At 62.7% G+C, this 16,153-nt stretch overlaps 2 protein-coding genes across 3 annotated transcripts; one reads left to right on the forward strand and one right to left on the reverse strand.

Moving 5' to 3' along the window:
• Positions 1 to 5,478: 5,478 nt before the first annotated feature.
• On the reverse strand, positions 5,479 to 11,334 carry NDUFA11 (NADH:ubiquinone oxidoreductase subunit A11). Its single transcript, XM_079115525.1, has 4 exons — positions 11,142 to 11,334; positions 7,411 to 7,503; positions 7,035 to 7,157; positions 5,479 to 5,658 (listed from the first exon to the last, which is right to left on the reverse strand). The coding sequence occupies exons 1-4, from the start codon at positions 11,236 to 11,238 to the stop codon at positions 5,546 to 5,548; spliced, it is 426 nt and encodes a 141-aa protein (XP_078971651.1). The 5' UTR covers positions 11,239 to 11,334; the 3' UTR covers positions 5,479 to 5,545.
• Positions 11,335 to 12,160: 826 nt separating this feature from the next.
• Positions 12,161 to 15,620, forward strand: VMAC (vimentin type intermediate filament associated coiled-coil protein). 2 transcript variants are annotated; one of them, XM_079115523.1, is made up of 2 exons: positions 12,161 to 12,888; positions 13,935 to 15,620. In XM_079115523.1, the coding sequence occupies exons 1-2, from the start codon at positions 12,554 to 12,556 to the stop codon at positions 14,251 to 14,253; spliced, it is 654 nt and encodes a 217-aa protein (XP_078971649.1). In that variant the 5' UTR covers positions 12,161 to 12,553; the 3' UTR covers positions 14,254 to 15,620. The 2 variants fall into 2 exon arrangements, with proteins under 2 accessions (XP_078971649.1, XP_078971650.1); XM_079115524.1 differs by having other exon boundaries at positions 12,538 to 12,811.
• The last annotated feature ends 533 nt before the right edge of the window (positions 15,621 to 16,153 follow it).

Consider the following 16,153-nt stretch of genomic DNA (forward strand, 5'->3'; position numbering starts at 1 on the left):
CATTAACGGGTCACTGGGCGGGTGTGGGTGGAGCCCCTGGGGCCCACAGTGCGGCCCCACACACTGGGTGGACACTGCTGAGGGCCCATGGCACCTCTGGGCAGGGCACAAACAGGTGACCCCATGCCCAGCCTGCCACTTCCTTTCACCTGGAAGTGAGGACCGGGCTGGCACCACTGGTGGCTTTTAACTGACCCATGCCCACCTGGGGGTCCTCCTGTCAGGGCCTCAGACGCCCAGACTGCTCCACCCCCAGCACGGGCAGGGTGGAGCCCCGCTGAGCCTCACCCCCAGGGGGCGGGGGGCCAGGCCTGGGGGCCGTGCCCAGGGCCTCTGAGCCACCTTGGTACTGTTCCTGCCCTAGGCCACTCTGTTCCCCTCTGCAAACACCTCATACTTTATCACCTGTTCTCCAGGAAGTCTCTGTGGACACCCAGGCTGTCCCTTCTTGCCATGTGGCCCCATTACAGCCTTGCTCAGCCTGGTCACTGGACCGTGAGACTCAGGAGAGTGGACCAGGACTGTCTCGGCCACTACTGTGTCCCTAGTGGCCAGCACACAGCAGGCAGAAGTGCTCAGTGTCAGCCAGATGCTCTGGCTCCACCTCCATGTGCTGTGTGACCTTGGATAAGTGGCCATCTCTCTCTGAGCCTTGTTTCATCTGTAAAATGGATACCAACGCCTCCCTTCCAGCCCAAAAGGCACCGAGATGGCAAAGAAGTCACGTGGTACAGAAGGTGCTGGACCTGTGTGGGGCACCCAGGAGGCAGCTCAACAAATGTTTACTTAAAAATCGTTCAAATTTAAACAAGATCCCACGACACACTTTAGAGTGACCCAGATCCAAATGCCAGCAGGGGCCTGGAGAGGGCGCGGAGCATGGGCACGCAGGTGGCCGCTGAGGCAGCCAGGCAGGTGGGTGCTCACAACCGAACCTGCTCCAGGCGCCACCCAGCTTGGCCCTGACGTCACCCGGAGGGGCAGAAAACGGATGCCCCGTGAAGCCCTGCATGCGGACATCCACAGCGGCCGGACGGGGACGCAGTGCCCCGGGCTTCCGGACGAATGGACCTCGGCAGCTCGGTGGAACCCAGGAAAGGAGTCCGCGAGCCCGGCAGGGGGACGCGGCCATGGACCCCAGCCGGGAGGCGCCCGTCTGCTTCTGCGTTCTTGTGAGGGGCTGGTGGTGGAAAGGGGGATGCGCAGGGACCGCGGGCGGTCACTCTGCAGCCGATGAGCCCCTTCCCACGTCCACCAAGGTGACCCTGGGGTCACGCTGGAGACTTTGGCGAATGACGTCGTGTCTCGCTCGCCCATCAGCTGTGGCAGCCGTAACCTGGGAGGCAAGACGGGGAGCTGCGTGGGTGGCAGGCAGCTGCGGGTATCCCAGTTCGTGCTTCTCGAATTTTCTGTAAACCTAACCTGCTCTCAGACAAGTCGACTGGTGTTCAGGGAGAGTGTGGGCACATCACCCACGTGCCAGGTGGCGTCCGAGAGGGCTCTGGCATGGCAGCTGGACGGTGCGGAAGGCTGGGAAGAACACCTCTGCCATAAGAACGGCAGGGCCACACAGTGGAATATTACGCCGCCATTAAAAAGAGTGGGGATCCTTCATTAGGAGGAGGAAATCCAAGCAGCTGTTAAAGGACGGAAGGACAGCCGCGTGCGGTATGGTTTCTGTGGGGAACAGGAAATCTGCAGGCATGTGTTTCAGCCTGGAAGGCCTTGGAAAGGCCAAACTAGAAACCTGGCAGGCGGGCTCTGAGGGTGGACGTGGGACGGGGCGGCTGGGATTGAGTCCCCAACACCCTTTGGAATCCTTTGACTTCTGTGGCCCAAATCTGTTTTACCTATTGAAAAAAAAAAACTATAAAATATATTTTAGAAAGACTGCTGTGGAAGCAGACAGCACAACGAAAGGATTGGCGGGGTTTAAAGGGGCCCCATGGCTCTCCGGCCAGGCAGCTGGCAGCCCCTCTGCGTGGGGGGGATGACGCGCCCGGGTGGCCGACCTGGCTCGCCCCTCTCCTTCGCTGGTTCAGCAACTCTTCAGAGCCTAGGGGCCTTGGAGGTGAGAGAGGGCTGGGTGGGGGACGGGTCCTCTGGGCTCTGGGCAGAGACCACCAATGGTGAGGCTGGAGGCCGAGCCAGCCTGCCTCTGGATCCAGACTCCAGGGAGGCTCAGAGCAGAGTACCTGACGGGCCTGGGGCTGCCCCTAGTGGAGGCAGGACACACCCCAAGATGGCCTAAGGCCAGGAGCAGAGGACGGAGAGGGGCTGCTAGGTTCCCAGCCTCCACGGCGAGTCAGCTGGATGAGGGGAGGGCACCTCCCGGCCTCACCTCCAGGCTTCGAGGCCATGACTGCTGGCTTCAGGCTGCGAGGTGGGGTCTGCCAGCCGAGGCACCTGGTCCTCCGTGCCAGCCTCCCGCGGCCGCCTCCGCCTCCAGCACACCCCTGCTGGGCTGCGCCCTCGGAGCCCAGTGCTGCCCGTGGGGGCCTCTGCTGGAGCAGCTCCCTCCAGGACAGGGTGGGCCCTCCTGCTCCTGAGACTCGTCTGGCAACGTAGCTACTCATCAAAGACCTGCCAGCGGAGTCCTGATCCCGAGACCGAGCACGGACGGCTTCTTCCCCGGCCGTGCCAGAGCCCAGGCCCCAGCAGGCTGGGCCACAGGCAGGCTGCGGACTGGGGGGCCTCCTGTCCTCTGCTCACCTGGGCACTCACTGAGCCCGGCCCTCAGGAGGCACGCAGGCCGCTGCGAGGGGCCGTGGCTGCCGGGTGGGAGGAGGCGGCGGCCTCCGCTGAGCACGGAAGGTGAGGAGCAGAAGTGTGGGGACGGCTGGGGGCCTGTCATGTGGACTGGCCCTGGGGCAGGACGGAGCCTGGGAGGAGCAGAGCAGCCTCTGGCCTGAGCGGTGGGCCAGGGTGTCCTCGTCGAGTCTCTGTGACGCTCCTGCAGGGTGGCCCGGCCCCGGCCCGAAGCCTCTGGGGGTGTACACTCCGAGGGGACCCCTCGCTGACGCCCTGCCCGGCCCCCACGGCGCAGGAGCAGGCTCGGCCTGACCTGCAGGGGGGCCTTCAGGACGAGGCAGCGCAGACCTTTCCTGAGCTGGTCGCCTCGGGCCTGTCACAGGGATGGGCAGCCAGCGCCGCCGCTGCAGGGGGAGGGTGGCCAGGGGGCCGGCAGCGCTGCAGGGTGCGGGGAGCACTCGCCTCTGCCCTAGGGAGGGCCGCGGCACGAGGCACGGGGCGCATAGGTACCCCCTGGCTGCTGGGGGGGCGGGCAGGACCCCTGGAACGGGATGACTTGGTTGGCCCAAGGGTGGAATGACCGGGGCTGGACAAGGGGCGCGTCGGGCGGTTCTGAAGGCAGGGGGCTCCTGGGCGAGGAGGAGAGGGGCCAGCCTAGCAGCCCTGTGGGGGAGGGCGCAGCAGCACCCGAGTCCTAGCCTACCCCAGGGGAATGTCCCCCGGGAGCCTCACCTGGCCTCGAACCTGCCATCCTCCTGCCTCAGCCTCCACAGCCCCTGGGATGACAGGTGTGGCCACGGCACCGTGCCACAGCACTTCCTAGGGTCCTCCAAGGGCCGCTGGGGCCACTCCGTGCTGATGACCAGAGCATTTGCGAAGTCCTTCCGAGAACCACCGTGAGCTCTCCACCCAGAGCCAGCAGGAGGGAAGCTCGGGGTCCCCTGCCCCGGGTGCAGGGCCTGGAATGCGCCCCACCCGGGCTCCCCTCTTCCCTGTTCCTAAGCTCAGAGCCCTGGTGGCCGGGGAGGGGCTGGCCAGCACCTCTCCAGGCTGGGCCCCTGGGGCATGGGCTCCCCGGCCCCCTGCCTGGAGTGCGCTTGCCTCTTGGGCTCACTGGAGCCCCCTCCACCTTGGGTCTCCCTTTGACCCCCGTCCCCCTCCTGGTGACTTGGGGCCAGGGGCTATATCCAGCTCAGTCTCTGCCCCTAGGGGCTTCTGTAGTAGGAGGCGGGTGGGACACTCCAGCCAGCGGCCCCCCTCACGGGGCCTGTGTGGGGGGCAGGGATGACGTCAGCCCCTCACAACCTTGTAAATGTTTATGGGCCAGGGGGCCTGGGTTTGGGGGTTCCCTGGAGCCCCGTGAGCAGCCACCCGCTCCTGCCCCACTCTGGGGGGCCTGGCAGACCTGCTCCAGCACTGGCCACTGGCCCAGAAAGGGCTGGGTGGGCGGCAAGCACAGTCCAGGTCTGGGCCACCTGAGGCTGGGAGGTGGGAAGGGGCTCTTGGCCTGGAACTGTCCCCCCTCCCTGGGCCTTGGTTTGTGCCTTTGTATCAGCCGTCCTGAGGCCTGGGGCCGGAAGGACCTGCAGGAGGGCGAGGCCTGGACAGGGCTCTCGTGGGGCTGTGGGCAGCTCCAATCCTCCCAGGGCTGGGGCCGAGGCAGTGTGGCCTGCTCTTGAGCCACCCCCGCTGGACGCAAGCAGGGTGGACAGGAAGGAAGTGCAGTGTGGCATGCTGTGGGGAAGGGACGCAGTCTGCCCTGCAGCATCCATTAGAGCAGGGTGGCCTCGCTGCCCCCTGGTGGCCTCAGGGACGGGCCTGCGGGAGGGTGCTGCCTGGTGGCTGAGGCCTGGCGAGATGCCATCCAAGGCCAGAGGCAGCAGCCGAGGCTCTGGGATTCGAACCTGGTTCCTTTTCATGGGTGTCTCCATTCTCCAAAGTGAGTCCAGGCCCAGGCTCAGCACCCAGCCCTGGGGGCCAGCCCTCGTGACACCTGGACACAAGTCCAGGAGGGTGAGAGGCGGGGGCTGGGAGAAAGGCCTCTCGCTGGAGAGGTGCGGCCGCAGCAAGGGGGCCGCGGCCCGGCCTGCGTCGCTGGCGCCCACTCCATTCCCTGCATGGGCCGGAGGGCTCTGCCCGAGGGCGCCGTGGCGAGCCGGAGCCTGTCGCTTCCCTCCCAGCTGCCAGGAAGCACCGCGCCAGTTCTGGGGAAGGAGCCGCGGGCCAGGGCTGGGCGTCACCAGCATTCCCGGGCCACCTAAATCACTGGGCCTGACAGCTGGCGGGCCAATGGGTCCTGTCCCCTGCTGTCCAAGCCTGGGGCTCCAGTGGCCTGCCAGACGGGACCAGGCTGCAGGGCCGGGCCGTCCCGGGCTCTCCGCTTCAACGCCTAGGAATTTGGAGAGGGCTGTGTGTGGGGCCCGTGTTTTCCACACGCTGCTGGCTTTGGGGCGAGTCCTGGTGAGGGACGCACCACGGCCTGCAGGGCTGGTGGCCAGAGCTGAGGAAGCCTGTGGCGGCTGGGCCTGATTTCCATTCCTGAGGGTCACGGAAGCTCCTGCTCACCCCAGCCTCTGGCCCCAGCGTGACGCTCCCGCCCTTCGGCAGGGCCAGACTGGGGCCCTTGGCCCTGTGGGGACACACCCACAGCCAAGACGCAGGCCGGGACCTGCGCGGGCCTCCCTGCCCCCCGCCCCGCGCAAGCCGCCAAGCCTCCGGGACACGCGCTCACACACACACGAGGAATTTATTTCCGGGCACCTCGGGCCCTGCCTGGCATGCGGCGCAGCAGGGCTCACACCTTGGGTTTTGAGAAGAGCTCCCATCCCTCCAGCTGGCCCATCTTGAACAGGGCGGCCACCGTGCCCATGTACACGCAGCCGGCGGCGGCGGTCCCATAGCTGTGAGCTGCAAGGGAGAGGTGGCATCAGGCTCACCCTGCCCTGGTGCCCCAGCCCCCAGCCCCACCTGCCCTGGGGGCTGGACTTGAGCTCAGGGGGCCCAGCAGCCCAACTCGAGCAGGCGCAGGGCCCGGCCCGCGCTCTAGGGATGGGGCAGAGGCCCAGGGAAGGTGGCGCCCAGCGCAGCGTCCTCATTCTGGTCCACAGCACCTGGCCCAGGGGCCGGAGGGACACAGGCTGCCCTGGGCTCTGGCTCAAGGAGGGTCAGGCAGCAGGGGTACTGCACGGGGTGGTGGTGTCAGTCTGACAGAACAGGTGCCCTGCTTGCCCCAAAGCCACAGAGGCTAGAAGGGGATGCATTCTGTCCACCAGGACCTGCTAGGGACTCTGGGAGGTTGGGACACGGGCCCCCCGGAGGGCTTTTTTTTGTACTGGGTTGAGCCCAGGGGAGCTTAACCACTAAGCCACCCCCAGCCATTTTTATTGTTTTTATTTTGAGACAGGATCTCTGAGTTGTTTAGGGCCTCACTGATTTGCTGAGGCTGGTCTTGAACTTGGGATCCTCCTGTCTCAGCCTCCTGAGGTGCTGGGGTTACAGGCATGGCCAGCACACTTGTGCCCTCCCCACGGTCCTGACACAAATACAGCAACCAGTGGACCCTTCCATGAGCTCTTGCAACATGCCAGGCAAGAGCAGGTGCCAGGCACGTGGCCTCCTTCTCTCCTCCCCTGGCCCTGAGGCTGGGGCTGTGCCCTATGCCCAGGTGGCTCTGCTGCCCTGGGACCTGGCCTCCTCCCCCAGGGCTGCCACCTCTGCTATGTAGGCAGGCCCTCCTGACTTGAGTTCCTGCATCTGTGCAGTGGGGGGCAGGCAGCTCCCCGGGGACCCTGGGCATGCACACTCTTGGGACTTGCAGGGGGAAGGGGGCATTGCAGGGCCAGCTCCTCTAAGCTGCTCACTGGTCAGTGGTGGAGACGGTCAGTGACCCATACTCTCTGACAAGACATGGCAGACAAGACAGAGTGGGAATGGTAGAGGTGGACTGTACCCAGGAGAGTTGGGACAGTGAGCGGGGCTCTACACTAACATCTGGAGGGATGATATTCCAGGCAGAGCACAGCTGTGCAAAGGCCCTGGGGCAGGACTGAGCCTGGTGCGTTAGGGGCACAGTGAGGAGACTGTGTAGCTGGAGCGGAGGGAGGCCGGGAGCTGGGGCAGGTGGCGCAGCAGCACCTGTCACTATCACACCGGCTGGTGCTGGACTGCAGGGCTGCTGCTGCGGTGACTGCCCTGTGCTCAGGCGGTGCTCTGGCTCCCGTCCAGGTCGGAATGGAGAGGAGGACTGGGCAGGGCAGGGCTCCTGTGCTGGGCGGGGCACTCACTGCGCACTCCCAGGGTCAGGCCTCCGGCACAGCCGCCTAGGAAGTAGTTCAGGGGGTCGTCAGGCTTCTCGCGGACCTGGGCGCTGACGCAGGAGGTGATGCCGAACACGGCCCCGATGGCTGCTGCAGGGGACACAGAGGGTAGGTGCTGAGTCGGGGCCCAGAGCGGGCAGTGGCGGTGCCTCCTGAAGGTCCCAGCCAGCTGCCACTTCCCACCTGAGCTTCCTGCCCTGTGCCCTGCAGCTGGCCCCTGGGACCCTGCTGCAGCACATGTCCCTGAGGAAGCTGGGACTGTGGACACAGGCTGGGAGCCAGGACCTGGGGCGAGAGCAGGCTCCAGGGTGCAGACGCCTCCACTGGCCACGCCTCCACTCACCTGCGGTGAACGTGTACCGCCCAGTCCGCGCCACTCCTTCGAGAATGGAGTCTGGGGGTCTGAGTGTGACACTGTAGGCTGACCAAATCAGGCCTGTGGGACAAAGCAGATGGAGGCCAGTGAGATCCCGGCTCAGCGCCGAGGAGCAGCCCGGCCCTGCCTACAGCTCCCTGGGTCAGGTGGCCAGCAGGGCACTCTCCCGGGGCCACCCCTCTGTGCCGGAGCCTGAGCTGGAGGCTCCCCCAGGCCCACCCGGCCCTCAGGCCTCTCCTTTCTCAATGCCTGACCAGTGCCTGCTCAGCTGTGGGGTCAGTGCCACCGCAATGGTCCTCAGCAGGGCACTGGCCAGCAGATGGGGCCATCCACCTGAACATGAGAACAGGACTCGCCCCATGCCACCAGCTCGATGCCACAGCAGCGCCCCCTGCAGGCCCTGTCCCTGGCTCCCGTCAAAGCCTCCGCCCTCCTGTGGCCATGGCTGGCCTAATCCTCCTGGGCAGTGGCTCAGCTCTGAGGCTGCCAAAGCCTCTTCCCTGCCACTCCTGGGACCCCCCCACTGGCAGTTCAGGCCCAGGCGTGTCGCTGGCACCTGGCTGGCGTGGTTGCCACCCACGCCCACCTGGCCCCACCACTCTGGTCAGCTTTTCCATCTCGGCTGTCTCCCCAGCCTCCCAGCAGCTGACGTGAGGTGGGGCCGGGCGGCGCAGAGGAAGGAAGGAGATCCGTCCTGGCCAGAGCTCAGCAGGCCTAGGTGCTTCACTGCGCTCCTGCCTCCCCCCATGGTGGACAGGTGGACTGCAGCTGGCTGGCTCCCGACAGCAGCCCCACGTGGGCTTGCCACCTGCTGGCAGAGGTTGCTCAGGGCAGATGCCCCCTTCCTCTCCGGGTGGCCCTTCTGACATGGCCCATTGCCCCAGGGACCTCTTGGGGCCTGAACATCCCAACCAGACTGCATTGGACAGGCCACAAGGGCAGCCATCACCGCTCACCATGCCCAGGCCTGATGGACTCCGTCCTGTTACCCGCTGCTTCATGGAGGTGAAGTGGCCTCGGTGGGCCAGCAGCTGGCCCGAGACCACCCAGCAATCAGCTGGGAAGCCAGGTGGGTGTGACCCAAAGTGCATCCCCATGGCCCCAGTGCCCCACTCCAGCTCCCAGGACCCACACGCCCCTCCAGGACCAGTGGTGCCCGCTGCCCAGCTGTGCTCCTGATTCAGTTTGCACCCAGTCTGCCCCACAGGAGCCTCCAGGGGCCCTTTGCATATACTGCTGTGGGGCTCATCTTCAGAGGGGCCTGAGGGCCGAGACTGCTCTCCACTGCACGGATGGGGACACTGAGCCCAGGGACGCTGGGAAAAACGCTGAACCTGGAGTGCCTTGAGGACCTTCTTCCTCCCACCCGTGCCCACACTAGGATGCCAGCATGGGGCCAAGAGCCGCTCTCCTGGTCCAGTGAGCCCCACCCTCAGCCACACGGAGGCATGTGTGCCCCAGCTGGTAAAGACTCAATCAGAGGGGACTCCCAGACCCCGGGGACCTCACGAGTCCTGATCAGGACTGGGCTGGCCACAGGGTCTTATAATCCTCTCACCCCTCCCAGCAGGAGGAGCACTGATACACTGGCGGCTCCCCACCCCTCACCAGCCGGCGCACAGCCTATCATCCCAGCGGCTCAGGAGGCCGAGGCGGGAGGTCTGAGAGTTCAAAGCCAGCCTCAGCAACTCAGTGAGGCCCTAAGGCACTCAATGAGACCCTGTTTCTAAATAAAATATAAAAAAGGGCTGGGGATGTGGCTCCATGGTTAAGCGCCCCTGGGTTCAATCCCGTGTCAAAACCAAAAAACAAAACCAAACCAGAACCCACTCCCAGAGAGACCCCTGGGGGACCTTACCGCCCCCGCCCTCATGTGCAGATCCTGGCCAAGGGACCGCTAGTCCACAGACCATGTCTGAGGAGGCAGCAAGTGCCCACCACCTGGCTCCCCTCTCTGATCACCCTGAGAGCTGAGACTGCTCCAGCCCACCCCTCCTAGCAGTCACCCATTATAGTGACTGCCATCCCTCTTCCTGGAGTCCCTACAAGCACACAAGGATCTCTGCCAGCCCCCAGCCCTGCAGTCAGTAGCACTTACTGTGTCCACAGGTGCCCCACTCACCACCCATTTACAGCTGCTCTTGTCACATGGCGCCACTGGGTCACCCAATCAGCACAAAGCACTGTGTCCCCAGAGTCCCTCTTTGGTCCGTTCACAAACTTACTGTGCCCTAAAGATGTCCCATGTGCACATCTATCCACCTGTTCAGTACTGGGTGCCTACAGGTGCCAGATTTTGAAGCACGGGTGCCCTGCCATCCAGGGACTCCCATCTCAGGAGAGCCACACATGAAGCAAGTGGCTTCCCCGAGTTGAGGGTGGCTGGAGAGGAGGTGGGTTGGCAATGGCAGGAGCGCTCACAGAGCCAATGACCGCCCCAGTGAGGCCCACAATGACTCCCTGCGCCTCATGACTGGCACAAGTTCCCTCCTGCGACCCCCCAAATGCCCTCCAGTGAGTCCACTGAGGCCCCTCATTAGCCATGCCCACCCAAGACAGGCTGTCCCCCCAGCAGGCTCCAGAGACCCCTGCGTGTGAGCACATCTACTTTCTCACACCAGCACCAGAGCTAAGTTTCGATCCTCCACTTTGAAATCCCCTAAACCACCCCTTTCAAAATCTCCGTGGAGGGGCTGGGGATGTGGTCCTGGGTCAGTCCCTCCCACCAGGAAAGAGGACCAGAATACCTCTCCAGGGACTCCTTCCTGCTTTTCCTTCAAAATTGGCCTCGTCCCCGAAAAGTTCTGCCAGACATTCCCTAATGTCAAAGTCTCCCCTGTGCCAGATGGTGACTTCCCCTCCTGTGCCCCCCACTCCCCTATCCCTCCAAGGGGGACTCTACCTTGCATCCCAGACTCCAACAGTGACATTCAAGCTCGCTCCACAGACTTGCCCTTCAAGCCCTTTCTCCTGAAGACCCCCATAACGACCTGGTGGGAACACCCTTGCTGCAGAGACCCCTGGGGCCAGGTCAGCAGACCTGGCCTTCCAGCCTGGCTCCCAAACCTCAGGGGCGGTGACTACATCTGACTTTCAGGAGAAAGGGAGATACCGGTCAGTTTTACTAAGCTTGCTGGAAGCGGTGGCACTCAGTAGGTCTACCTAATCCAACCGCCTCCCAGAGGAGACCCCGTTTCTGCCGGGCCTGCGACACGGTGGTGGCATGCCCTCGGGGACGGAGATTGAAAGGAGGCGTGCCTGTGCAACACTCAGCTCGGTCACGCACCTCGCCCGGGACCCCTCTAGCGGCCCCAAGAAAGCCCCAGATGGACCATCCGCCACCTCGGACCCAGCAAGACGCCGCGCATGCCGAAGTTCCGCCTTCCGTACGGCTCCGCGCACCGCGGCACCGGCTCCTCGAGGCCTCAGGGCCCTGGGCAATCCGGGACCGCGAGGCCCGCCCGTCGCGCTCCGCCCCTCTGCCGGGCCTGGAGGCCGCCCCACCACTCCCTGAGGACGTCTCGCCCGCAGTCCCCGCACTGAGCTCGTCACGGGGCCGCGACCACCCGGGGCCTCCGACCCTGCCAGGTCCCCGGCCGCGCCGCCGCGAGATCCCGGCGCGCGGGACCCTCCGGCGGCGCCGCGGCCCCGTGACCTCCTGCACCCTGAGCTCCGCCGCCGGGCCGGCCGGCGCTCACCCACTGCGCCGCCGATGCTGGTGCTGGCGTAGGCTTTGCGGTGGCACTCGGTGCCGTCGGCGATGTCTGTGTACTGACGGAGAAGCCTCTGCGCCATGGCCGCTCAGCCCCGGGCCCGCGCCGCGGACCCCGCCGGCTCCGCGCTCCCAAGGGCAGCCGCCGCGGACTCTCGCGAGACTTCCCGGGGAGGCGCGCGCAACCTCCTTGACCAAGGGCCCGGCAACAAGCGCGCAACTTTATTGATCTCCGCGGACGTGCCCACGGGTCGCGCGCATGCGCCAGGGGGCGGGCCTGGCGTAAGGAAGCACGTGTACCCCAGGGTCGATGTACAGAAGGGGAACGGGCCCGCAGCGGTCGGTGAAGACTAGTTTCACTCGTCCCAGCCCAGAGAGTCCTGGGTTAAGTACGATTGACTACTGGAGGAGGGATCTGTTCTGCAGCGGAGGCCAAATGGTGCTAGGTCCACCACCACGCACGGACCAGACAGGACCTGCCCCCTGGAAGTACCCAAACCGGAGTGCGAAGGGCGTGCCTCTGAACTTTGGGGCGTGGCCAGGATAGAGGCGAAGTTTAATGGAAACGTGACCGAGGCCGAGATCTCAGTGGGAAGCGATCTATGCACAACCGTGTATGGAGGAATATGTGCTAGGTTCGAGAGGGTGGCCAGAAACGGAAGAATAACCCCAAGAGATTTGACCAATCCAAACTGGCTGTTTCTGATATGCGGATAAAAATTCACATAAGGGGGCTAGGGAAGAATAGAGGAACTTTGATTAGACAGAGGGGAGTGAAAGGAGGGGAGGGGGCGTGGGGGTAGGAAGGACAGTAGAATGAACCGGACATTCCTACCCCACGTGCATATGTGATTACACCACGGGATAACTACATCATGTACAACGAATGAGAAGTTGTGCCCCATTTATGTATGATGTGTCAAAATGCATTCTGTCACGTATAACTAGTTAGAATACAAAATAAGAATACAGTTGGTATAAAAAGTTAGAAAATGAAAACGAAAAATGAATAGCGGCTGTAGGTTTGTCTGAAGCGCGTGTGTTCCTGGACTGCCCCTGACTGAGACGTGGCCAATTGGGAATCCCGGAGGAGAGCATCTTGTTCCGGTGGGCGTGGTCATGCTTGTCGAGGCCACAATTGGCCGATCCGGGCCAATCCTGGTGTTACCTTCTAAGTAGGGCGGGGCTCGTCTGGAAAATATGACCAATCCTGTGAGCGGAAGGAGATCGCGGTGGACCAGGCCTGCACGGGGGCGTATTCTGTTAAGGGCGGACTTTCAAAATGCCGGAACCAGTAAGGGCGGTTGGGGTTTCAGGAGGGCACAACCCAGCTCCGGAGGTGGGGCATAGCGAAGTGCTTCTGCCAATCCAGTCAAGGTCTTGAGGGGCGTGGTCCACATGGGGGCGGGGCCCGTCGGTTCCGGGCCTCCCGGGGGCGTGGCCGGCCTGGACCGCGGCGGGGGCCATGTCCGCGCCGCCCGCGCTGCAGATTCGCGAGGCGAACGCACACCTGGCTGCGGTTCACCGGCGCGCGGCGGAGCTGGAGGCGCGGCTGGACGCCGCGGAGCGCACCGTGAGCGCCCAGGCAGAGCGTCTGGCCCTCCAAGACCAGCAGTTGCGCGCCGCCCTGGACGAGCTCAGCCACGCCAAAGACCGGTGAGGCCGGGGGCCGGCCAGGTGACTTTCCCGAGGAGGTGGGCGGAGGCGGAGCCGAGAGTGGATTGGGAAGAAGGGTAGGAACCCTGTGAATTCACGTGGGGACTGGACTGCTGGTGGGATTGGGGAGAAAAGAAAAGCAAAACTGAACTTAGTCATCAGAATGTAAAGTGGAGATCCAAGTGTGAATTTGTAACTTCCGATGGCTTGTTTTCCCACAAGGCAAAGTGGGCGGCTACTGATTGGCACAGGAAGCACCGACTCCCTGGTGTAGGCACTGGGGGAGCCACGGCAGGTTCTTGAGCAGAGGAAGATATGATCATATCAGCATTTTTGAAGAGTTTCGTTTGGCAGCTAAAGATTGAAAGGGATGAGACAAGCACCCAGGGAGGAGGGGGGACCTGGGGTCCAGACGGGAAACAAGGAATTCAGAGCTAATTGGATTCATCCGTTTGTCTTTACTGAGCACCTGCTAAGTGCCAGGTGCTGTGCTGGGTGCTGGAGCACATTGGTAAGGGACATACACATCACTGGGTGGTTACTTCATGGGATGATCAAGGTTTGTGATGGTGGGGGCAGATCATACAATCTCAGGGGCCTAGGGCAAGGCTTCCTGGAAGAAGAGCCATCAAAGAATTAGAAATGGGAAAAGATGTTGGGGATCAGGGACTGCAGGAAGATGGGGAGTGGTGAGCTGTCTTAGCTTGGGCTGCCATAACAAAGTACCATGGCTGGGGGCCCAGAAAACAGAAGTGTGCGGTCAGGCTGCCAGAGTGCTTGGGTTCTGGTGAGCGTGCTTTCTGGCTTGCACACTGCCACCTCTTTCTTGTCCTTGCGGAGAGACAGAGCAAGCTCTCTGGTGCCTCTTTTTGTAAGGACATTAATTCTACCAGGGGAATCCCACCCTCAGACCTCATTTAACCCTAATTACCTCCCCAATGCACCATCTCAAAACAGCATCCCCTGCTGGGGGTTTAGGTCTTTGGCACCACCCCTGGGTGGAGAGCGCGGGTAACAGGGAGGGGCCTGGAGGCGGTGGTGGGGAACTTGGGCTCCGTCCCCACAGCTGTGGGGAGCTGCCTCTCTGCTCTCTATCATACTGCCCTGCTTTGCCTTCCTGCAGTGAGATTGCCGCTCTCCAGGAGCAGCTGCTGACCTCTGAGGCCACTGTCCACAGCCTGCAGGCCGCCGTGCGCCAGAGGGATGAACTCATTCGGCAGTTGCAGCCCCGGGCCAAGCTGCTGCAGGACGTTTGTCGCCGGCGGCCGCCCTTGGTCGCACTGCTGGCTGACCTGGCTGAGGCCGAGCGTCTGGGCCCCTTGCCAGCCAGCGACCCAGGCCATCTGCTCCCTGGTGGTCCTGGTCCCCCCCTTGCCAATAGCACTGGTGAGAAGGTGGACCAGGACCAGCTCCAGCCCACGGCGTTCGGGACCACAGTGTGAGCCTCGGTGCGATTCCAGAATGCAGAAGGCCCTGTTGGGGATGGCCACTGCCGTGGGCATCCTCAGGGACCACCGGTATCAAGGGAACCTGGGGCAGAGCCATAACCCTTCCCAAGGATCAGAACAAACTAAAAAGGCCATGTTTCCGATTGGGTGTACAGGTCAAATGCAGATGTTTAATCTGACAAGTTAAAACAACAAAACTTCGAATCTTACCATCGTTGAAAAACTGCCAGTGCTCTCATGCAAAGCTGGATATCTGTCTTCAGACCTGACCAGCCTAGTCTGGTGCTGAGTCCAGGGTGCTCTTTTAACCAGGGTGAGCTCCAGTTGGCACCCTCGCCTCTTAGGCTATTGATTTGGCCCTGGAAGCATCTGAGTTTGAGACCTCTGTCTGGTGGAGACAGATGGCATCAAGTTCCACAAGATTTGTATTCCTCCCATTTTCCCCTTTGCCCTGGTGCTTGTTCTTCCTGAATATCCCCCATGCCAGGGCTTAAGGTGTTTCTTAGCTTCTTATCTCGGACCAGAGCCAGGGGCTGCGAGCCTTGTGCCACTCCACATCGATGGTGTGAAGAACATTTCTAATCCTAGATCTCTGTCCTTCTGTCCACCTTTACTCCCGAAGGAAAAGCAGGCAGGGAGATGAGCCGAGCGGCCTTCTTCAGGGCTGTGCCCTGGACCTGTGACGGGCTCTGCCCCCTGCCAGGAACCCTTCCCCCAGACTGGCACGATCGGCTCCTGTCACTCAGGTCTTTGCTCGAATGTCACCTCCACGAGGCCTCCTCCCACCCACCCTGCCCACCCACCCTCATCCCACATTCCCTTCCTGATGGAGCTTCCTGCTCTCTCACCGGCAGGCAGAACGTCAGCTCCTTGACAGCAGGGCTCGGGGCGCTGGTTCTGTTTGTCACCAGTGCCCCTGCAGGGACAGGGGTGGTCCTGTGAGCCCTGAAGGGAGCCCCTCCCCTGGGCCAGCCAGGCCTTGGTGGCAGCAGTCATCTCCTTTCTACCCCCTCGAGGCATGATTTTTTAACTCCTTGTTTCTCCGCTGTCCTTGCCGCCCAAGGCATCCCAGGCACTTGACTTCGTCTGACCAGGGAGAGGAGGGCCGCCTTTCCTGGCTCCACACTCAGGGAATTGTCATGCCAGCAAGTGCTGAGGAATGGTCTGTTTCAGCTGGAAAGATCGGTGGCCAGTCACAGCCCTGGGGATGGTGCCGCCTTCCTGCCTGGCATCCAACAGTGACCCTCAGTGCAGTGACAATGGCCCCATTTTCCCCTCTGGATGAACAAGGGAGCTGCTGTTTGTACAGAGGGGAGGCAGGCTGGGGCCTGTCTGTGCTCAAGAATAAACCGTCTGCTTTCTTCGTTGGTCCTTTGTCCTCTCTTCCTGGTGTGGCCTGGGGAGCTGGCCTTCTTGTTGTGCGTGGTCCTGGGTGGGGTCCTGCTGGCCTTGGGGACAGGAGTTCAGTCCAGGGAGCTGTACCAGGCAGGTGAGGTGCAGTGATCTGATCTTGGCAGTGCCCCACATGGACCCTGGACTTGTCCCTTCTTACGGGGGCTGAGGCCCCCGAGGAAAGCCCGATGGCCTCTAGTTCTGCGGGGCCGGCAGCTTGCCATGCTGGGAGGCCGCTGGGGAGGGCACCCAGGACCCCACACACTAGGCACGTGCTCCAGCACTGAGCATTTTTAGAAGAGTGAAAACTTCTAGTCTGGTGGGTGTAGTCCAGCGCCTACCTAGCCTGTGGGGCCCTGCATTCCATCCCCAATGCAAAAAAAGAAAAAAAAATCTAGAACAATTATAAAAATTGATCATTTCATAGAAAAAAACTGATGCATGTAACACTTGTTTGAAAAAGAATTCTGCCTACGCGAAGAGCTTTGGACCGCAGTAGCCT

This window comes from Sciurus vulgaris, assembly GCF_902686455.1.
Source record: "Sciurus vulgaris genome assembly, chromosome: 16".
Lineage (NCBI taxonomy): Eukaryota > Metazoa > Chordata > Mammalia > Rodentia > Sciuridae > Sciurus > Sciurus vulgaris.

Bases quoted from the DNA above. Each gene is read 5' to 3' on its own strand.
- NDUFA11 (XM_079115525.1), bottom strand. From the start codon at position 11,238: ATGGCGCAGAGGCTTCTCCGTCAGTACACAGACATCGCCGACGGCACC. The intron at 7,158-7,410 runs GTGAGTGGAGGC...TGTCCCCTGCAG, and splicing joins GCGGTACACGTTCACCGCAG to CAGCCATCGGGGCCGTGTTC. The intron at 5,659-7,034 runs GTGAGTGCCCCG...TCTCCCTTGCAG, and splicing joins CCTGACCCTGGGAGTGCGCA to CTCACAGCTATGGGACCGCC.
- VMAC (XM_079115523.1), top strand. From the start codon at position 12,554: ATGGGGGCGGGGCCCGTCGGTTCCGGGCCTCCCGGGGGCGTGGCCGGC. The intron at 12,889-13,934 runs GTAGGAACCCTG...GCCTTCCTGCAG, and splicing joins AGAGTGGATTGGGAAGAAGG to TGAGATTGCCGCTCTCCAGG.